The 20,802-nt window shown below is 49.5% G+C and overlaps 3 protein-coding genes and 1 long non-coding RNA gene across 5 annotated transcripts in view; 2 read left to right on the top strand and 2 right to left on the bottom strand.

Moving 5' to 3' along the window:
* Positions 1–59: 59 nt before the first annotated feature.
* Positions 60–2,722, top strand: LOC140687688 (uncharacterized). The gene is made up of 2 exons (XR_012062123.1): positions 60–159; positions 2,575–2,722. It is a non-coding gene; the product is annotated as an uncharacterized lncRNA (long non-coding RNA).
* On the bottom strand, positions 1,371–4,901 carry YIPF3 (Yip1 domain family member 3). Its single transcript, XM_006201965.4, has 9 exons — positions 4,633–4,901; positions 3,829–4,026; positions 3,563–3,669; positions 2,832–2,877; positions 2,605–2,697; positions 2,317–2,448; positions 2,011–2,124; positions 1,688–1,811; positions 1,371–1,594 (listed from the first exon to the last, which is right to left on the bottom strand). Exons 1-9 carry the CDS (start codon positions 4,711–4,713, stop codon positions 1,446–1,448), a joined length of 1,044 nt encoding a protein of 347 aa, XP_006202027.1. The 5' UTR covers positions 4,714–4,901; the 3' UTR covers positions 1,371–1,445.
* A 44-nt stretch (positions 4,902–4,945) lies between these two features.
* POLR1C (RNA polymerase I and III subunit C) lies at positions 4,946–9,425 on the top strand. The gene is made up of 9 exons (XM_006201964.4): positions 4,946–5,094; positions 5,215–5,286; positions 7,350–7,457; positions 7,676–7,808; positions 8,071–8,190; positions 8,282–8,434; positions 8,564–8,713; positions 8,827–8,943; positions 9,079–9,425. Exons 1-9 carry the CDS (start codon positions 5,026–5,028, stop codon positions 9,195–9,197), a joined length of 1,041 nt encoding a protein of 346 aa, XP_006202026.1. The 5' UTR covers positions 4,946–5,025; the 3' UTR covers positions 9,198–9,425.
* Positions 9,426–10,039: 614 nt separating this feature from the next.
* XPO5 (exportin 5) overlaps positions 10,040–20,802 on the bottom strand; it is a 39,625-nt gene continuing 28,862 nt past the window's right edge. For both annotated transcript variants that reach the window (XM_031688581.2, XM_031688582.2), the window contains 12 exons: positions 18,756–18,856; positions 17,099–17,195; positions 16,184–16,320; positions 15,549–15,646; positions 14,952–14,998; positions 14,437–14,534; positions 13,764–13,826; positions 12,913–12,995; positions 12,422–12,529; positions 12,148–12,285; positions 11,808–11,972; positions 10,040–11,646 (listed from right to left, as the gene is read on the bottom strand). In XM_031688581.2, the coding sequence (XP_031544441.2) occupies positions 11,509–11,646; positions 11,808–11,972; positions 12,148–12,285; positions 12,422–12,529; positions 12,913–12,995; positions 13,764–13,826; positions 14,437–14,534; positions 14,952–14,998; positions 15,549–15,646; positions 16,184–16,320; positions 17,099–17,195; positions 18,756–18,856 (1,273 nt within the window). In that variant the 3' untranslated portion in view covers positions 10,040–11,508. The remainder of the gene's footprint in view (positions 11,647–11,807; positions 11,973–12,147; positions 12,286–12,421; positions 12,530–12,912; positions 12,996–13,763; positions 13,827–14,436; positions 14,535–14,951; positions 14,999–15,548; positions 15,647–16,183; positions 16,321–17,098; positions 17,196–18,755; positions 18,857–20,802) is intronic.

Genomic DNA, 20,802 nt, shown 5'->3' with positions numbered 1-20,802 from the left:
ACGAGAGGCGCTGAGTGCACCGGGATTCCAGCCGCGAGGACTTCCCCGCGTGCCCCTCGCCAAGATGGCGGCCTCGCAGCTGCTGCCGAGGGCCCATGGCCCGGTGGAGGCGGCCGGAGCTGCCAGGCTCAGCGGAACCCTAAAGGGTCCTTGGGGCAGGTGAGCCGGTAGTAGATGAAAGGTGCTGGCGCCTTTCCTTTTCCAGGCGCTTAGGGCACTGCTGATGCTGTGATGTTCTCAGCACCAGTGAGACTAGGGTAGTCAAAATAAAGCGGGTGCCAGGATGAGCGACCTGGAGTGGTTGTGGGGCCGTGGAAAGTGGGCTGGAGCTTCCAGCTAGGGCAGACTGGACAATGCAAGCAGTGCCCTTAAAACTGTCCACCGGCAATAGCATAGGGGCCTCACACCACAAAGGGTCACATAGGACAAACGAAGGGCACGTCTGTCTTAGTCCCTTTATTAGAAGGGCAAGATGCTGACCTAGATTTACTAGGATAAATGAATGTAGGAAAAATGAATAATGTAAATGGAGAGAAGGGAGGTTAGTTTCTTTTCCCTGTATTAACCACCTGAATTAACAAGTGGAACAGATTAAATGGGTAGTGGGTGTGGATGGTGCTGTTTGGGGTGGTTATTGCTTTTAAGAGTAAACAGCACTCTTAAAGAGGGAGAACTGAGAAAACCAAAGAAAGCTTTGTTCCTCTGGCCTCAGTATAACCAGGGCAAATATGAGCTCCCACACCAAAATTATCCCTACACATTGGCCCAGGTACATAAGGGCCTTGTAATGACATGATGTGTCCAGAAGTTTTTGACCAATTCTCATTGCTCCACCGGCATCCCAAGAGTGAGGCTGAGCCCAGACTTAACCGTTGAGTGCACTGTTCCATCACTTATGATTCTTGTGTTTGAGGCCTCCCTGCTGCTGTATGGTCTGGTGTCCCCTGTCTCCTGCGCAGGTTCCATATTCAGTCTGCTTTCAGTGTAGTCTGTCCCACTTTAATTCTGCTTGGATAGGGGTATAATGGAGGGAGCATGTGACATAACCACCACTGATAGGACAGGAAAATGTATAGGAAGTAGGGTGGCAGGGAGGACCACTGGAACGGTGGCTGCAGTTCCAGACGTCAATCAATATTTTAATTACCAAGTCTATATTTAGCAAGACAATGTGGGAGAGATAAAGAGGAATGAAGGGGTAGGTGGTGAGAGAGCCTCAGAGGAGCTGACCCACTTTCTGCACTGGCTGCAGAGCCCTGCAGTGCTGGTCAGGAGTTCCTGGCCTTGTGCCCTTCAGAAGCCCAACAGGCATCAAGGCTTAAGGAGCTGCAGCTCTGGGGCAGCTGCAGACCTCATCAAAGAGACACATATAATCAGTACTGTCTTTAATCTTCCTCCGCTTTGCAGCTGGGGGAAAAGGGGCCAGCCAAGGATCTCAGGTGGGGTCAGTGTGACTGCAGGGTCACCACAACAGCCTTGGCTGTGGCATTGAGCACAATGGCGGGAAGCCTGGCGGCAGGGAGCGCAGCAGGGATGTCTCTGGGGACCCTCTGCATGGGCGGGATGTTGGGGCCCTCCAGAGTGTCCAGGATCCCTGAAAGAAGGAGGACGGAAGGTGAGCAAAGGTTGGCGGGGTCCTGCTCTAGGCAGCTGTCCTCCCCCTCCCCAAGGCCCTCCTGTCACTTACCTTCTACTACCTTGTGGTAGGCAAAATGCAGATAGAGCAGGAAGAGCATGTGCAGGGTAGCCAGGGTGCCACAGAGGAGCAACCGCTGTGTGGGGCCCACAGTCCGTGACACCAACACTGCCACCTAGGGCCACAGGACTACAGCTCAGAGGGCCTAGCTCCCAGAGAGTGGTGTGGAGAAGCCACTCTCACCCAGAGCACAACCATCTTTGGGCTCTTCTCTCCCACTCAAAGCCCTTTGTGGGGTTGGGCCCAAGCTGTGGGATGTTTTCCCACCCCCCTGGGAGGACAGCCCACCCCTGGAAACCTCCTGGCCAGCTTACCATGCGCAGGGTGGACAGCCCACCCACCAGTAGCCAGAAGAGGTAGAAGAGAGCGTGGAGGTGGATGTTATAGGTGATGAACAGGACAATGCAGTGTCCAAAGAGGCCATAGCCCTAGGAAGGAGGACGGTGGAGAGAAAAACCACTCAGGCTGAGCTGGCCGCTGGACCCTCATGGGGACCTGAAGAGACAAATGGTCCACAGGCCAGCTCACCCCATTCTAGGCCCTGGGGCCCTAGGGGAGATACAAACCAAAGTGATCCTTACTCTTTTAGGATCACTGTCGCCCACCACCGTGCTCCTTACCAGCAGTGCCAGCATCTGGAGCATGGTAATCTGGGCGTTGCACAGGTAGGCAAGGAAGTAAATGAAGGACGAGACGCCCAGCCAGTAGCCGAAGCAGGTGCCAATGGCTGTGCCCATCAGGGTGCCCTCCCGCTGTGGGGTGAAGGCTCTAATTAGTCCTAGGAGGCCTCTGGTCTCAGCCTTACCAGGGCCTTCCTCAGAGGCTGCTTCTACTTCGCGCCACCATCATCTCCTTGAGCCTCTTTCAATTCATTTCAGCCTCCCCCCAAAGTCCTCTGTCCTGCTTACAATGATGGTGTCGGATGTCTTCATCCCGTGGAGAAGGATGGCCACCAGCGTGAAGACAAGCATGAGAGGTCCGTAGAGCTCACCTGCGATTTTCTGTCAATATACCAACTCATTCAGGCTGGAGGGTACATGGCTCTTCTGTGTACGCCTTCCCAGGCTTTGCCTGGCGGCCCCACCCTCTACCCTGGTGCCTCCCCTGGGTCTCCCAGACATGCTGCCCCATTCACCTGGGGGAAGTTGACCATCTTGATAGGGATCATGGACTCCAGGAGCCTGGGAGAGGAGAGATGAGAGCAGAGGCAGCACTAGACTATGAGATTCTGGAAAGCCTGAATCTTATTCTAACTGAAGCAAACATGCTGTATGGTAAAGGGAGAAAAAGGTAGTCAAGACAGACTAAGGAAAGAGGAAATCACTTTCTTGCTCTGAAAATGCTTCCACAACATTTTCCAAAGCACAACCCTCTGATGCTGTGCTGACTGATGCAGCAGCAACATGGAGAATCCAGAAAGCCCCACTGGGCCTTGGGAGAGGGCCTGGCCACTTACCTACATGACCTGTTCTAGTGCTGGGAATAAAAAGATAAAACAGCATGCTTTTGAGGAACCAGGAATAAGAGAGCACAGCACTGCTGAGGTGTTACTGTCAGAGGAAAGTGTAGAGCTCTAGCAGAGCACTAGGAAAGGACTAACCGGGAGTGGGGAGCAAAGGAAGTGACGCTTGAGCTAGGCTTTGAGGGACAATGAGAAGTTTGCCAGACAGAGAAGAGGAGGAAGGCAATGCGTTATTGCCATGTCCTGTTCCGTGACTGGTCAGGGGAGCAGCGTGGCTGGTAAACGTGCACTGAGGAGGGCTGCTGGGGTCGTGAAGAGGGGAGTCTAAGGGCTTGGTGTTCGGCTAGTTTGGGTGAAGGGGTGGGTGTTAGGAGGGCGGCTTCTGTCAGGAGGCGGGTTGTCACCTGCTTCGCACTTGGGCAGGCTCCACATCAAAGTAAGGTCTCAGGATGTCGATGTTGGCGTACAAGCTGAAAGCTCTGGAGGCTTGTCTCTTCCCCGCCTGCCACATCTACAGCAAGGAAGGTGGGGTGGGGTGGGATTGTTTTGTGAGACTCTTGGCTCTCGGCCCTGTTGCTTAATTTTTTTGTTGGATTTCTACACGGTTCTAACTGGACAACCTAGGATGAACTACACCAATTCCAGAACCAGGGGAGCTACTCTCGCTTACCTGGTCAGCCACCTGCCGGCTCAGCTGTCCCTTAAAGCCCTTCATGCCCAGGAACTCCCCATCCTCTTCTTCAGCAGCAGCTGCATCAACATCTACTTCTTCCTCGCGCAGGCGCTGATGCAGCTCGCCCATATCCTCGAAGCTGGAGCCTGAGGTATCGTCCATGTTCTCCATGTCAATCACAGCTGAGCCCCCACCCTGTGAAGACAATGGCTCCAGGAGTGCAGGACCTTTTTCCTCCATCCGTTAAGGCCTTCTCTGTTCACCACAGAGTTTGGGGCTTTGTTCTTCCACTGCTGGGGATATGGCCTGGAATTACCATAAATTACGCCATTCTCTTACCCTCATTTGCTCTCAGAACCCTTGGTCGTTTGACTCTCTTTTCTAGTCAGGGAAACTTAACTCCTTGTCTGCCATACATGTCTCTACCTTCCCTATCAGCGTCCCAGAGGGCTGCGAAGTGCTCATTTCCTTGGTGTTTTCCAACTCCAAAACAGGAGTATGCACACACAGTATGGTTTCGGCCAGTAAACCCCTCCCCTCCGCCAAACTGACCCCGATCGACCTTCTAACTTGTGCAGAAAGCAAGAGCAATTGGGCCCAGAGACCTGAGGTCCGCTGGAGAGTACCAGTCTGGACCTTTCAGGTCAGCACTAGTCCCACTGTCTTTCACGTGCGCGAAGACCCAAAGGAGGGGAAAATGTTGCAAATGGAGCAGACTGCCAGGCTCCGAGGGAGCCTGGAACACTTCAGGACGGCTGCCGGCCCTGGGCCTGCTGGCAGCCGGAGCCGTGGGGCCATTACCTGGATGTTTTCTTCGAACCCTCCCCACTCGGAGCCAGCCCCGTTTCGGGCGCCGCCGGCTGGCGCCGCCGGAGTTGCCATATTCCTCGAGGGCTCCCGTCGCTGAAGCCCGAGCCAGTCTCCGCACGCGGAGGAGGAGTGGGAGAGACGTGGGCCTGAGGGAGGGACAGGGCTAGGGGTGAGAAAGAAAGGTGGGATCAGCCAGAATGCAAAAAGGAGAAACCCGGATGTTTGGCCAAAACTGACTTCCGGAAGCTGGGGACGTGGACAGAAGCCGGGCAGAGTCTCGCGACACTTAAGATTCCAGTGGGTGGTACGTTCCCACGGAGACGGAGAAGAGCGACTAGAACGCACGCGCCGGTTCGATACCCTGGTCACGTGGAAGAGTTGAAGATGGCGGCGGCCCAGGCTGTGGAGGAAATGCGGAGCCGCGTGGTTCTAGGGGAGTTCGGGGTTCGCAATGTAAGCCTTACGGCCTTGTGCTCGGGAGGACGAATGAGAGCGGAACAAGGATGAGTTGGGGCTGGAGTGGGGACGGGCTTGACCTCGCTGCCCCTTCGCAGACTCGTCTCTCTGCTCTAGGTTCATACCACCGACTTTCCTGGTAACTATTCGGGCTACGATGATGCTTGGGACCAGGACCGCTTCGAGAAGGTAGGTGAAGCTGGAGGCGTCCGGAGAGGGTGTGAGGATTGGACCTTGTGATCTCAGCAGTCCTCACAAGCTGTTCCTGGGGTTCGCTTGGTATGTTGAGCAATTTTCTAGACGTTTGATGTGTTACCGAAATGCAGACCCGGCTGCTCGTCGCTCAAAAGCCAGTAGAAGCGAGTGTTGGTGGAAAGGATGGTTTGCTTTATTCCGGAGGCGGGCAAGGGGATGGGGGCGGACTCCTGTCCGAAGGGCTTCCCCCGACCCCGTCCATCAGTGGGCAAGAGCTTTTAAAGGGGAGTCATAGGAGTGTACAGGCCGAGGGAGGGGGCAACATGCAGAACAGCACAGTCAACTCTGACAGTCATCCTGAAGTTAGTCATGCGGTGGTCTGATCTGCATCATCTTTTTTTCAGAACAGTTAATCTCCAGTTCCAGCGTTGGTTTGTTCCCATTTCTTTGAGGCCCGTTTTTGGAATTGTGGCAGCTTATTTCATGGCTACAGTCTGGTCGTTATGTAGTTAACTTTTTTCACGTGCTGGGGGTTTCCGTATTTACAAATCAGCTTAAATGATATGGCTTAGAATATTATCTATAGCCCTTGAGGAGGAACTACAGGTCCTTGACTTCGTTTAATAACTGAACTATTATTAGTTTTGTTTGACTATTTCCCTTTGTTTCTGTATTTTATTTCTTTGATTAAACTTATTCTTTGAAGTTTTTCTACAGACCAGGGGCAGACGGAAGACATTGGGTTGGGTGGGGAGGGGAGGGATCTATCCTGGGAAGGCCCCATAGAGTCCTGCTCCATTTCAGGTGTAACAGTTTATGGCCTGTACTGCGAACAAGACGTTCAGTCTTGTTGAAGAGTGCGCAGAAACAAATGATTCCAGTGTAACGTGGTAAAAGGTGGTTGATAGCAGTAAGGATGATTGGGGTGGGTGGGGTATCCTGCACAGGCACTTAATCCAGAATGAGGAGGGGGCGCAGGTATGGAAGCGTTCCTGAAGGAGATGAAAACAAAATTTAGCAGCAGCTGAGAACAGTGGAAGCTGGAGTGTCTGAGCAGTTCCTTGTTGCTAGAATATAAAGTGGGTCAGCACGAGTGGGAGGCAAGATTAAAGTGTATTTTAGTACTGTAGTATGTGATAGGGAGCTTCTGAAGAGTTCTTAAGCAAATGTGATCAGATCTGCAAGCTTAACAGTTGGGAGAGAATGAATTTGAAGACCATCATATGGGGCACAGAGTTTTGTGGCAGAACTGCATAGGGGAGTGAAGCTAAAGGCAGAAACTAAGATTAGGATCACAGAAATAGAGCACAGGGGAGATAGAAGGTAAATTTGGTGGTTGCTTGGATGTGGGCTGTGAGAGGGGAGTATAAAATTACCTAGCTTGGGGAACTGTTTTGACAGATGGTGGTGTCGTTTACTGATGAGAAATGGATTTGGGGAAGGTGAATGGTGATGCCTTCAGTTTCCTGTCAGTGGAGAAGTCCAGCAGGCTAGTAGAATATATGTTTGAGTTGAGATCAAAAGTGAGATATAGTTTTGGGAGTTGTCAGTACAGTTGCTAAAACCATGAATGCGGTTGAGGTTGCCCTGAAGAGAGATAAAAACTTAGGAAATAGTAACATTTGTACAGTAGGTGGAAGATAGTGAACTTAGAAGGTTTCATCAGACAAGAAGGAAGAGAACCAAAGGACTGGTGCTCAGAAATCAAGGCAGTAGATTTTGAAAATGGGATTCTCTCAACGCCAGATGCAAGAGAGGTGTCTAGTAAAGTAAGGACTGAGTAGTGAGTGTCAACTGGACTTGACAATATGTAAGCCTGTTCTTTAGTAGAATAGCCTCTGTGGATGGTCTGGCTGGAAGCCATATTGAAGAGGGTTTTAAATGAGTGGAAAATAAAAACAGGGAGACTTTCCCAGAAACTAATAAAAGATTAGGGGAGAAAGGAATATCTAACGAGAGACATACGGGCAAAGGTAGGTTCTTGAGGGGAATGTCTGGGGGGAGTTATTGACTATACAGCGAACAGGCTTCATTTAGTGTTTTTCCTGTCCCTTTAGAATTTCCGCGTGGATGTGGTACACATGGATGAAAACTCACTGGAGTTTGACATGGTGGGAATTGACGCAGCCATTGCCAATGCTTTCCGACGCATTCTGTTAGCTGAGGTATTGGTGGGCATTGGTGGGTGTTGTGTGGGGAAACCATGCGAGCACCTCACTTGTAGAATTGTAGAATTTTTCCTGAGTATTCCTCCTGCTCATTCTTTGTAAACTTTTCATCAAGTGTTCTTTTAGGAAGAGGTCTCTATCTCCCTAGCCTGGAGGCGGGGAGAAGATGGGGCTTCTATAGGGTTTTGTAGGTGAGTCATTGTTTTCTCGGGCAGGTGCCCACCATGGCTGTGGAGAAGGTCCTGGTGTACAACAACACATCCCTCGTCCAGGACGAGATCCTTGCTCACCGCTTGGGGCTCATCCCCATCCATGCTGACCCCCGCCTTTTTGAATATCGGAACCAAGGTGAGGGTTTGAGAAAATGAGATTTGGGGGAGAGCAGCTCTCTTCTCTTCTGGAAAATGGCTGCTAGTGCTGGAATCCTTGACTGACTGCTTTATGACCGTCGGCAGTCTTTTGGTTTATCAGTGCCATTATCTGTGAGAATATGTGCCTTCCTCTTACCAGGTTTTCAAGAGGATTAGAGAAATGTAAGGTACTCAGCATAGTACCTGGCACTCAGATGCCCCCTAGCTCTTTAACAGCCCCACCTCCCCTCTTCGTGCAGGAGATGAAGAAGGCACAGAGATAGATACTCTGCAGTTTCGACTGCAAGTGAGGTGCACTTGGAACCCCCATGCAGCTAAAGATTCCTCTGACCCCAATGAGCTCTATGTCAACCACAAAGGTGAGTGAGTAGTGGTTGGGTGAGGAAGAGGGCCACCCTGTTTGTAGGGGCTAGTTTTAGGGACTCGGGCCTGATGTGCTTCTCCCTGCAGTGTACACCAGGCACATGGCATGGGTTCCCTTGGGGAACCAGGCTGACCTCTTCCCAGAGGGCGCCATCCGACCTGTGCACGATGACATCCTCATTGCTCAGCTGCGGCCTGGCCAGGAGATTGACCTGCTCATGCACTGTGTCAAGGGCATTGGTGAGAACCTTTGAGTACACTGGGCTGAGATGTCCCTGACAGACATTAAGCCAGTGGGCCTTTGTCGTCACTGGCTTCAGGAATGTGAAGAAGGGTGTCCCTGTGGGCTCTGACTTCTCTTCCCTCCAGGCAAAGATCATGCCAAGTTTTCACCTGTGGCAACAGCCAGTTACAGGCTCCTGCCGGACATCACCCTGCTTGAGCCCGTGGAAGGGGATGCAGCTGAGGAGCTGAGCAGGTGCTTCTCACCTGGTGTTATTGAGGTGCAAGAAATTCAAGGTATGGGATTTGGGATGCCATTTAGGTCAGGACCTAAACAGGTATGTGTCTTTCCAAGGTAGCAGAGAAAGCTCTAGGTTCATGTATTTATAACGTAAGATTGCTTCCATTAGGTAAAAAGGTGGCCAGAGTTGCCAATCCCCGACTAGACACCTTCAGCAGGGAAGTCTTCCGCAATGAGAAGCTGAAGAAGGTTGTACGGCTTGCTCGTGTTCGGAACCATTATATCTGTGAGTTTCAAGTTGGGGGTAAGGGGGCTGGTGTCCTTTGGTGCTGCAGCTTCCTTGCAGAGTTCACACATGGAGTTAACTTATCAGGGGCTTTGCTAGGCCCTGCCTGGGCTAATGTGTCTCTTTGGTCCCCAGTCTCTGTTGAGTCAACAGGGGTGTTGCCACCAGATGTGCTGGTGAGTGAAGCCATCAAGGTACTGATGGGGAAGTGCCGGCGGTTCTTGGATGAACTGGATGCAGTTCAGATGGATTGAGGCTTGCACTGGGATTGGATGTTCCTGAGGCAAGCTAAAGATTTTGGGTTCTGCCCTGCCCCTGTAGAGAGCCCAGTGAGACTATGGGTCCTGAGTTTTCTGCGGACAATTCCAGCTTTATTTTCAGACAATACATTTTGTTAAATGTGCCACAAAATGTGACTTTTATGCCTTTGTAAGGCCTTAATGTAAATAAATGCACGTCCAAATAAAAATCTTTTCGTTGGAGACCACTTCTTCAGTTTGTCCAAAAATATGGGGCCTCACCTCAGAACAGATCTAGCATTATTTAGCAGTTAGGAACACTGGGCTCAGATGTCACTGCAATTCAGAGTCAAGTCCCTTTGAAGCCCCATGAGAAATGCCAAACGGAGGTGGTTTCTGGGGGTACAGCCAGCCTGTGTGATGCTTAACCTATTTCCTGGGTACCAGAGGAAGTTCCTGATAGAAAAAGGGTGGTCCATGGCAGTCAAGTCACACTGCTGTCAAGAGCCACACAAGGAAGAACAGCAGTCCCTCTGGGTCAGGTCCGGTGGCCACCAACGACACGAGAGTGTGGGGCTGCCTGATCTATGTGTCAGCAGTAGACATCTTTTGTAGCTGGCATGCTTTTTCAGAGGGCTTGACAGGGCTGGTCCATCAGTCAGTTTCTCCTGTCCAGTCCCTATAGGAGGATGCTCATAAGAACAGTGACCCTGGAGTATGTCACTGGCTTGAAAAAGGCAGATGGGACCCTTTCTGTTACGAAATTGACTTTTTTTTTTTTTTTACTGACATGCAGATGTGCTTTAGAGTTAACATTTCTACAAAAAGGTTCTATAAACAATAGAAAACTTCTAGCATGAAGTCACAGAATGTTAAAAATATTACAACACAATAAATACAACTATACCCTCCACAGCCCCATTGCAGAGAAGAGTAGGCAGCTAACCAGTTTGGAGGGAAACATGCTGAGATGGCCTTCACAGTCGACAAGAAACCCAGAGCACCACCCAGGAGGAGGGCCCGGAGCAAGGCTGTGCAGTAGAAAGAGCTACACGGGACTCCAGGTTGTTTCCCCAGCTTTGCCTTTTCTACCTTCCCTGCCTGGGCCACACCAGCTGAGAGCTGTAGCTTCAGTCCAGGCTGCTCCATCAGTCCTCACTGACACCCTGGTCAGTGGACTGGAGTGATGCCAGGCCTCTATGCAGGGCACATGGACGGACACAGTGTGGTTTCTGTGTGGATGCAGTCTGTACATGGGCAGCAATGACCTCAAGGCCAGGGTCCCATGACCATGTCCCCTCTGCTTTCAGGGCCATCCAGTGATGTCTAGAACAGGCTGGAGACCCACAATACAGGTTGTGTTGGGAAGGCATGTTTTTTCTTTTGGAAATGGCCTAGGAGGGAAGTGACCAGGGACCTAAAAGACTGAGATTTTTTTTAAGGCACCTGGACTCAGCTAGTCCTAGGGGAGACCAGTGGCTTTGCTAGCTGCTTGTCACAGATGTAGCCTAGCTGGTCTGGATTACCCTTAGATGCCAGTGGCATCAGGTGACATGAGATAGGGTACTGTGGCTCTCATGCCTGAGTGGACCCGGAGGCTGGAGAAACCACACTGGGGGGTCGTTTATGGCAAGAGAAAATGTGTGAGCTCCAGGGGATGTTAGAGCGCACTATAGGCCCTGGCCCAGCCCTGGCTCCCGAAGGTACTAACACTTGATAACTGTGCCCAGAGCTTAGCAGTAGCCTGTACCATCAAGTGACCAGATTCTTGCTCAGAACAAAGTGGGAACTGGCCAAATTCAGTTCAGCACTCAGCACCTGACCCAGACATGCCCCTTGGGGATGGGGCAGGTTCCCTGCCAGCCCAGGAGCAGCGTGGCTCAGTGGGACTGTCAGTGGTCCAGAAGCCCTGGTGCACGTAGTTCGGGGCTGAGCCCTCACTACAAGCCCGGCTGGTCACAGCACTGGGCATAGCACCCCTAGTTACCTCTGCACAGGTGTCTGGCTACCTGGGGGCAGGAGGGCATGGGGAGCAGGGCTGCTCTGCTCTAGCTTTTCTCTCTTGGAAAAGCCAAAAGTCCAGGTAGAATGGGAGATACCTGGAAAATCTGGACAGAATGGTATAAGCCCTAACTCCCTTCCATGAGACTTAGTATGATGACTTCTGGCCTGGTACAGGGCCCACTCTCTCCAGCTCCAGACCTGGATCTCTCTCCAGGCTGACGATGGTGGAAAGCAAGGTGGCAGTGGAGAGAGGCCTAGAGATTAGCTACAAAGGGGAAGAAGAGATGACAGTAGGTCGAGGAGGCATGCCCAAAAACTTGGTTCAGGGTTCAAAGATGGTGGCCAGGCCGCCCTCCTCATTGTCCAGCACCTCCGTCTCCAGCATTGGCTTTGTTTTTTTGAAAAGTGAGGGAAGATTCTTAATGTGAACTTCTTTTCGGAACTGCTCACCCAGGGGTTTCTGTGGAAAACAAATGAGAAAGAACTAATGCTGGGTCCTGAGTAGTGGGGTTGTTCTCACTGTAATGGTAATGACCACAGCTGGTTCCTGGTTTGCCTGTACATGTGGTCTAAAAAGACTGCAGTGGCGGATGGGAGCACTAAGGAAGGTGTGTGACCTACCCCAATGCAACCAGCAATGAGGCGTTTGAATTGGTCCTTCCGGCGCTTGTCAGCCACTTTCTGCAGAGAGGGGTTCAAAAGCTTGCAGTCAAACTGGTCCAGGGAGTCCTTCTGAATTTCAGGGATCTGCTCCATCACAGCTCTGATCTCCAGGTACCTGGGACGCTGAGAAGTAGGGATAAACCCGCTCAGTCGTATAGGTTTGGGCCCTGCCACTTTCCCCATTCTCTGCCACACCCATTTCTCAGAGGCAGTGCCTTAGTATAAGGCCCGAGTGACTGGGAGCAGGCTGTGAGGGGTGCAGCCACAGCCGTCCTGACCTCACACCTCCCCCACTCACCAGCGCCTCATAGATCTGGAAGGCCAGGTGGACCAGGGAGGCCATGCAGCCGTCGTGCTGCCCGTGCGTCTGTAAGCCCTTCAGCACGCTGGTGAAAAGCCACGTGACAGCATCTGCGAGCAGCGTCCCTGACAGCACCTGGGGAGACGGCTGTGCTCAGGGCCAAAGTGGGGCTCTCAAGGCCCCAGCACCCCAATCCTTCCAGCTGATTCGCTCAGTCCTCCTGACCCAAACGTCTCATAAGGGGCAAGGAGAAAAGGGTGAGTAACCGTACTTGTTTGAGGAGAGGCCAGCAGAGCTGTGTGGTCGTCCTCTGGCAGGACAGAGTATCCTTCCAGGCCAGGGAATTGAAGGCTGTAATTAATAGCGCTGTACAGACATCCTAACAGAAAAGGGTGAAGGATTACAATGGGAAAAGCAGCATAACGGGCTCTGTATTTTATGTACCAGGAGCTAGAGTTTTAATAGGTAAACAGGAAAGCTAACCAACGTAGAAGAGAAAACCTACGTGCCGGGAGGAGACAAAGCTCAGCCTGAGGGAGGCTGAGCACCAGGGATCAGCATGGGTGAGCCTGAGTGTTTTTCTGAGAGGTTCTGCCTTGGCCTTGAGCCTTTCCTACTGTTTTCTGGGGGATTTAGGTACCAGGAACTTATAAAAGGACTATTACCAAAAAACAAAGCCTCCTGGTGGCACCAGAAAGTAAGAAAGTGGAAACGGGCTCCCCAGCTGGGCAGGGAGAAAATCTCACCTGCCCTGCCACCCACCTCATGCTTCATCAGGCATTTCCCCAGGTCTGTGAGCTCTGCCATGGCTGAGGGGGTGACCTCTGTGGCCATCATCTCTTCATCTGTAAGCAAAGAGCAGAATGTTAAGCTCCATCCTTTCAGAACAGACTGTCCTGTCCTGACAGAAGCCCGCAGAGTAAAGGAATGGTGAGCGTCCTGGGCTGACTGGAGGTGGCGTGGTACCCCACGAGAGGGTGGAGAAGCCACGGCAGGGCTAGAGAGACATCTAGCTGTACATTTGCAAAACAGAGGACTTTCTGGACAGTTACTTTAAAAGCTGCAAATGCTGAGGATCTTTTGTTGTTGAATAAATATTTAAGCACACGCTGCAGCGGTGCTGATTTAGTTACTGGGGATGTAACAGGAAAAAGACAAAGTCCCTTCCCTGTTGGGAGTTAAATTCTAGTGAGGGAGACAAGTAATAAATGAATATATAAATAAAACAATGTCAGGTAGCACTCAGGCTGTGAAGAGTGAATGTACAAGAAGAATCTAGAGTGGCTGGCGCTGCTACTTTTGATAAGCTGTTCATGGATGGCCTCTCAGAGGTGACCTCTGAGCAGAGACCTGAATAAAAATCAAGGAGCGGGCCACGTATGCAGTTGGGAAAACATCGTCCAGACAGAGGAAACACCCTATGCAGACGCTCTGAGGTGGGGCTGGGCTGGAGGAACAGAGCAGGGGGGCCAGCACAGATGAAAGCCATGTAGACATCTCCAGGCCTCAGCCAGACTGCTAGAAACAGTTTCTGTAGGAGCTGACCTGGTTACAGAAGTAACAATTTTGGGAGTTTAACGGCCCACTTCAAGAGGTGCAGCAGGCTCACTCACCATCTCCATCAGCCCCGGGGGCAGCACCGTGGTCAGCACTTTTCTTTGAAACACAGCACACAGCTGAAGCGAGAAAGCACGGTTACTGGGCTAATTAGCACCAGAGCTCAGGCCAGTGGATCCCAAACTGTCTCGGGGCAGGTGGGGAGCGGGGAGGGTGGGATACTTTCCAGGCACAAAATCAGCTTCACCAATAGAAACAGAGGCATTTGACCAGACTCTGTTCTGGTCCCTCTTCAAGTTCAATTAATTGGAGGGAAATTACAGAATTATCTGAGAGTAAATGACCAGCAGAGGATGCTTGATATGTAATTTTCTCCTTTGGATCTCAAGTGAACCAACCAAAGCATAAAGAAATATAACCACCTTCATGTCTAAGAATTAACTTTCCCTATTTTGACAAAGCTAGGAAGTTATTCCTACTATTAATCCAAATTCCTCCTGCTCTTTTAGGCGATTTCTTCATATTCCGGCCTTAGTCTGTACAGCTGTAACTCAGTTCACAATTCATAAAATGTTCTCAGGCTGACTTAAGGACTACCTAGTTTCCGTCTGTTAACTGTTGCTTATTACTGTGTCAGTGTTACTGCAAACATGTTGGGTGAGTGACCACTTTTTTTTCCCTCAGAAAAAGGCTTCTCTTCTACCCCTGGTTCTCCAACATGCCACTTACTGATTAGGTCCATGACTTCTCGGGTTAACATCCTCACCAGTTGTTCTTCCAGCATCTCTTGAGACTCTGGGTTTTCTTCTGTTGTCTCATCTTCTCCACTGCAGAACACCAGGGGCCAAGTTGCATGGGTGTGCAAAAGCAGCAGTGACCCTCACCAGACCCGTGGTGCCCACTGCCTTCTGGTCTACATTCCATTCAAAGTCAGAAATGGGCAGCAATGATCCACTGAGGAGCATTATTACTTGTAACTGTATTTACTTGGCTTGAGGTACTGGATCACAATCCAAAGTAGGTGAGAATGTTTCAGCATTCTCCTAAGGAGCCGCAGGTGCCCTCTGAAGGCTTGAGCTGAGTCTGCCTAATGGTCACAGACAAGCCATCTTCCACCTGAGCACGACTGTAACCCACTGCTGTTCCAGCCTTGGGATGGCAGAACCCTCCTCTGCCCTGTCCACCGTCTCCCACCCAGACCTGGCTGCTGGCTCATCCACCCAGGAGGGGAGCGACTCCCTTACCATAGCAGGCTCCTCTGGTTGATGACTTGCCATTTTTGGGAAAGCCTCTGGGAAAACAAAGAGGAATTAAGTGCTACAACTAGGGAGAAGGTTGGAACAAATACCTAAGGGCCACTTCATGATTAGAATTAGCCAAGGATGAGTCCAGGAAACCATGACAGAGTCTTGGGAGACACCATAAGGTTAAAAAACCAGATAACGGTTTCTGTAGCCTCTCCCACACCCACGATGAGGGCAGCATGTCCAACACTTCTTTGCTTGGAAAGGATCAGTAACACTTAAGAATTCCTGGGTTTCTCCACCCAGGAGAATATCTGTTCTTCACCCGGCTGGTCCCCCTGCTTAATTCCAGAGTCAGGGAAACAGACCCAGGAAAGGCGCTCCCCTGGTCACCTCCTCAGTTAACAGCAGGTTAAGAGCAGAATCTGAGTCTGCAGGTGCTCTGTAGGCAGCTGAACCGGTTTGGTTCTCAGGAAGCCATGCAGCCAGCCCGGCAGGGAGGAGACAACACTTCAGGAGCCCTTGACTTGTGAGACTCACGAGGGGCCACCCACTCTAAAAGTCCTCTTTGCTACCCTCTCCTGACGGCTCTCTTACCATGTGGAGGTAGGTGAAAAGAGGTCCAAGGATGGGAGACACCAGGGCTTCATAGTGCTCCGGGGGGCAGAAGAGCACCAGAGGCTTCACAAAGACCCATGCCGCAGCATGTTAAGAAGCCGTAGCACACGAGCACCCCACCCCCCGGCTGGGCACCTGGGCAGTCAGGCCCCCAGACAGGCCAGCAACATCCTGTGTCGACAGGCAAAAATCCAGCTTTTCCCAAAAATCCTAAGCTGTATGGGTACTCAGTCAATTGTATTTTTAGTTTAACTGTCCTTTCTGCCAGCTACAAATTATGGGCACTGGGTTGCCTCAAAGTAAGAGGGAAAAAGTAGGAGACACCCTTGTCATAAACCCTCCTCCACGCTTCTCTTTAGAGTGTAACTTCAGGGAAGAAGGATACTCCCCAAACAAAAGTCTGAGAATGCAGTATGAGAGCGTCTGACAAAGCGCAGGAAAGGGATAAAAGCTTCATCTTTCATCCTGCCAAGAAACAGGATGGTAAAGATTTACCCCTAAGGAGAAAGAGCTCGCAAGCCCCCGGGGCTGCTCTCATGCTTCTGCTATTTATGTCAATCTTCTTGTCCTGTGAGTGTGGTTACTCCACACCGAGAGGACTTCGGAAAGGATATGAAGCATGGGTCTGAGCCGGTAGTCAGGAATGTTGTTCAGGTTGACGAAGGCAGAGCTGAGGAGCTGCGTGGCCAGGTGCTCCACGGTGTAGAAGTCCTGCTGCATGGAAGGGCCTGCCTTCCCCAGGATATGGAAACTGGAAGGGAAAAATCACGCGCAGTGACAAATCCATTATCTCTTATCACCAGCCTTGACTGCCCCAGGAATTTCTGGTCTATAAGAAGACTTCTCCGCCTGAAGAGCAACTCTTTACTCAAGCTTAATCCGTATGCTTCGAAGATAATTAGTCTATGAAGAGTGAAAATAGCCCCCCTACACACACACACACACTTTTAAGGAAACTTGATAGCAAATCCAGCATCTTTTAAAAGACAAGCTGGTACCAAAGATCAACAGTAGCCTTTCACTGCTTCATAACTAATACGGATTTACAATGGAGAATCTTTTGTCAGGTGGCTGATTAGAGCACTGAGTTAGTGAGGCCAATGCCCTGGGGCTGTCTGTGTACAGAAGGGCTGGTTACCTCCCCATCCCACATCCAGAAGATAAAATCTGGCCGGCCACCAACCAGTGTCCCATGAAAAGTAAGCTATGAGTAGTGAGGGGTCTGAGAAAATGCACATCCATCACTATCTTCTACTTTGGTCTCATCATTTTATGCACTGGAAACAGGCTGAGGGTTAAAGTATCAAGTCATGGCCAGGACTGAGTCACGTGGGACAATTAAAACAAAGCAAATGTAGGAAAGCAGCCTGTTCATTTTGATTTGACTAATTAGAATCATTAGTTCCTGTCAAATTCTTTCTTCATATCACCTGTACACTAGAATTCTAGATCAGAAGTCCACCCTATGGCCATCCCTACACAGTGCATGTCTAGAAGGAGAATACGGAGCGGGAGCACTGAGTCCTTACCAGTTTTCATAGAGGGTGCAGAAGAAACGCTGCATTCTTTCCAAGACTGTTTTGTAGACAGGAGAGTCATTCAGTTCCAAGAGAGGTTGAGGTAATCCTACAAAGACAGGTCAGGAACCTGCTGCCAAGGGTCTCAAACTGCCAACACCCACCAGCAGGCAGATGTGGTTTTGGGGGTGGGGACTGGGAGGGAGGGCTATAAATGCAAAGCAGCTGACCAAGTCTTCTACCAGCTGGAGGTGCTAAGAGCCTCCCTAAAGGCGATTGTTACTATGTCTTCACAGCTACTTAAGGGTCCAGGACTTCAGACTACAGGTGAGTAATCCAACTTTTGCCTGGGTTTCTCCAGATGGAACTTGAACCGAAACACACAATGGCAGCCCCAAATAATCACTCCATAACGCTCTAGGGATGCTCGCCTTCCTTTTTATGTCATAGAACCTCTTTTCCAAGCAAAATTTCATGCAAAAGCCCAAGATGTGTAGCAGGTCAAAATGAAAACCACTTATCTCAGTATAACAATTGCCTTAACAGACCTATACTTCTGGTCAGAGGCAGTTCTGCTTCAAGCTTGCTCACGGCTGAAGCTGCCAGAGGGAACTGCTTGTGCATTCTAGTATGTTTTCGTTGGTCATTTTTACTAGTATCTGCAACATGGAACTTAAGTGTAGTGGTGCCAAGGAAGTGTCCCAGGAACATTTAGGCCAAGACAGACATGAGCTCTGGAAGGGCAAACTAACACCCTTCCTTTTATTAACGTCATAGCTGGGGCACGCTCACTAGACCCAGGCGGAGGTTATAGGCGGGGTGAAGAAACCCTGTTGGTGCTGGGTAGTGAGCTGGCATGAAGTGTCAGAGACACAAGGTCAGACAACTCTGGGCGTCTCCAGCTCTAACCTCTAACCAACTGCCTTGCTGTGCGTGTTTTAGCACACAACTCACCCTCTCTGTTCCCTGGACACATCAAGCTCTTTGCTGTGTGCCCAGGGGTCCTGTACCCGCCATTCTGTCTGCTCCTGGTGAGCCCCTGCTCATCCTCCAAGTCTCCACTGGGAGGCAATCTTCTGACTCCTCTCCAAGACTGGGTCAGGTTTCTCAATAAACACTCTCAGTCACTTTCCTTCACAGCACATGTCAGTTATGATCGTGTAGTACTTGCTAACAGGTAAAATGAGTTAAAGCAGCAGTCTGATCAGGGTAAAAATTGGGAAACCTGGCTTAGAGACTATTCCTTTAAAAAAACATTGATAATATATATAACATTTTACTGACTAAAGCTATTTAAGCTTAATTGTCTTAATACTTTCCTGCCCCCCTACCATATACAAAAGGCAGGAGAGTATGCTCATAACCTTTAGGTCAAAGACCTATGGTTTGTTTATAATCTAAAGGCTCTAACACACACACCACCAGCTGGCAGCTAAAGTGGAGGAGGGGTTACCGTGGAGGGTGGCGTGTGTGTGCTTCGGGAGACCTCTGTGGGCTAAGACGATGAAGTAAACGCACCTGTTCTTAGAGCCTGCAGGACTCCACATAGGCATTCCTGAACAAACAGGAGTTCAAGGTAGTGCCAGGTGAAGAGAAGGTGACACAAGGCACACTGAAGCTGCATTAGGGGTAAGGCGAACTTAAGGGAAAAAATGGTTACATTTCTTACCTAAAATAGCAGATTTTTCCGCTTCAAGCATATCCAGAGCTCTTGTGAAAGGTTCTGCCATTTTGGCTAGCATTTCTGGTGCATATAAAGTATTGTGAGTTCTGAAAGAAACAAGAGTGCTACGTGACCTTTTCTCAGTCTGCTGCAGAAGAAAAGAATGGGTCAGTGATACTGACTTCCACATGGACATCTCCCTGTCAACACTATTCTTGGCAGGAGAATTTAAATGTCTCCCTGGAAAAAGGGATAGACTTGACGCTAGTAGATTTATCCCTAGCACATACAACACCTAACAGCAATCAACCACAAGGACTGAATCCTCAGAGAGCCGGACAACATCACAGTCTGAAGCTAGAAAGCAAAATTTTTCCAAACCGGAGACAATGCCTGGAGACTCTGTTTTCTGACTGGTAGCAATAGAGGATGCAGTGTCAGAGGCAGTGTGGCTTCACAGGCAGGAACACACAGCAGGCAGGAATATGCCCCCATTTTTAGGATATGAGTGTGGATGGACCCTGCAATAGCTCCTAGAGGCACATCTGCAATCCCCAACATGTGCACCTGCTCCTCACCAGAATGACTGACCGAGCATTTACTGGCTCTGTATGACTACGGACCTGATCTACCCGCCTTCCACAGGGGTCCTCCTGCCCACAGCAATGGCACCAGTGAGCAACCTATAGCCAGAGAGCGTAACTACCTATTTTTCTTTTAAAAGTTAATTGTAAGCCATTTCAAACATAGAAAATTACAGAGTGTAACAGACCAGCAAGGTTAAATATTTAGATGCACACTGAAGAGATCAATTTAGAACATGCTCATTAAACAAAACCCCAAAACAAAACACCTCAATAATGTTTGTTAAATGTAACCACGTACACTCGTTAATACACTAATTTAAACTGCCTTTTTGTGACTGGCTTATTTCACTTAGCATACAGTCACGGTTCACCCACGTAGCATAATGCAGAAACTCCTTCCTTTCAATGGCCGAATGATACTCCATTGTATAGCCCACATTTCACTTATCCATTGACAAACACTCTTGGTTGCTTCCACATTTTAGCTATTATGAATAACGCTGCTATGAACTTGGTACATAAATATCTCTTCAAGACCCACTGTCAGTTCTTTTGAGTACACACCTAGAGCTGGAATTGCTCCTTAATGTGGTAATTCTATCTTTAATTTTTTGAGGAACTGCCAAACTGTTTTCCACAATGTCTGTACCATTTTACATTCCCACCAATGGTGTACAAGAGTTCCAATTTTTCCACACCATCCTCAACACTTACTTTACGATTTTTCAATAGCTGCCATCCTAATGGGGGTGAGCTGGTTTCTTTCCTGCCGTTTTTGATTTGCATCTCCCTAATGACTCGTGATGTTCAGCATGTTTCCATGTGCTTACTGGCCATTTGGAGAACTGTCTATTCAAGTCCTTTGCCCATTTTTGAATTGGACTGTTTTTTTGTTGTTGAGTTTTGGAAGTTTCTATATATCCTGAATATTAATTCTTGTCAGATATATGATTTGCAAATATTTTTCCCATTCTGTGGGTTGCCTTTTTACTCTATGGAGAGTATCTTTTGATGCACAAAATTTTAAAAATTTCCACAAAATTCAGTTTGCCTATTTTTTCTTTTGTTACATATGCCTTTGGTGTCATCTAGAAATCACTGCCAAATCCAATGTTGTGAAGCTTTTGTTCTGTGGTTTCTTCTAAGAGTCAATGTTTTTGGTCTTACATCGAAATCCTTGACCCATTGTGAGTTAATTTTTGTATATGCTGTTAGGTAAAAGTCCCTCTTCATTCTATTGTGAGTATCTAGTCTTCCCATTTGTTGAAAAGACTGTCCTTTCCCCATTGAATGATCTCGGCACCCTGCTCAGAAGTCTTATGACCATATATATGAAGGTATATTTCTAGATTGTCTACTCTATTCCACTGATTTGTATGCCTGTCTTTGTATCAACATCACATTGTTTTAGTTACTGTAGCTTTGCAGTAAGTTTTGAAATCAGAAAGCGGGAGTCCTCCAGTTTG

Source organism: Vicugna pacos, chromosome 20 (assembly GCF_048564905.1).
Source record: "Vicugna pacos chromosome 20, VicPac4, whole genome shotgun sequence".
NCBI classification, from domain to species: domain Eukaryota; kingdom Metazoa; phylum Chordata; class Mammalia; order Artiodactyla; family Camelidae; genus Vicugna; species Vicugna pacos.
This window is presented reverse-complemented; position numbering and strand designations above follow the sequence as displayed.

Excerpts from the sequence above, each read along its gene's own strand:
- YIPF3 (XM_006201965.4), bottom strand. The coding sequence starts at position 4,713 with ATGGCAACTCCGGCGGCGCCAGCCGGCGGCGCCCGAAACGGGGCTGGC. Across the intron at positions 2,449-2,604 it reads AGACATCCGACACCATCATT|CGGGAGGGCACCCTGATGGG; the intron begins GTAAGCAGGACA and ends TTCACCCCACAG. Across the intron at positions 1,812-2,010 it reads GGCTGTCCACCCTGCGCATG|GTGGCAGTGTTGGTGTCACG; the intron begins GTAAGCTGGCCA and ends CTGTGGCCCTAG.
- POLR1C (XM_006201964.4), top strand. The coding sequence starts at position 5,026 with ATGGCGGCGGCCCAGGCTGTGGAGGAAATGCGGAGCCGCGTGGTTCTA. Across the intron at positions 5,287-7,349 it reads ACCAGGACCGCTTCGAGAAG|AATTTCCGCGTGGATGTGGT; the intron begins GTAGGTGAAGCT and ends CTGTCCCTTTAG. Across the intron at positions 8,191-8,281 it reads GCTCTATGTCAACCACAAAG|TGTACACCAGGCACATGGCA; the intron begins GTGAGTGAGTAG and ends TTCTCCCTGCAG.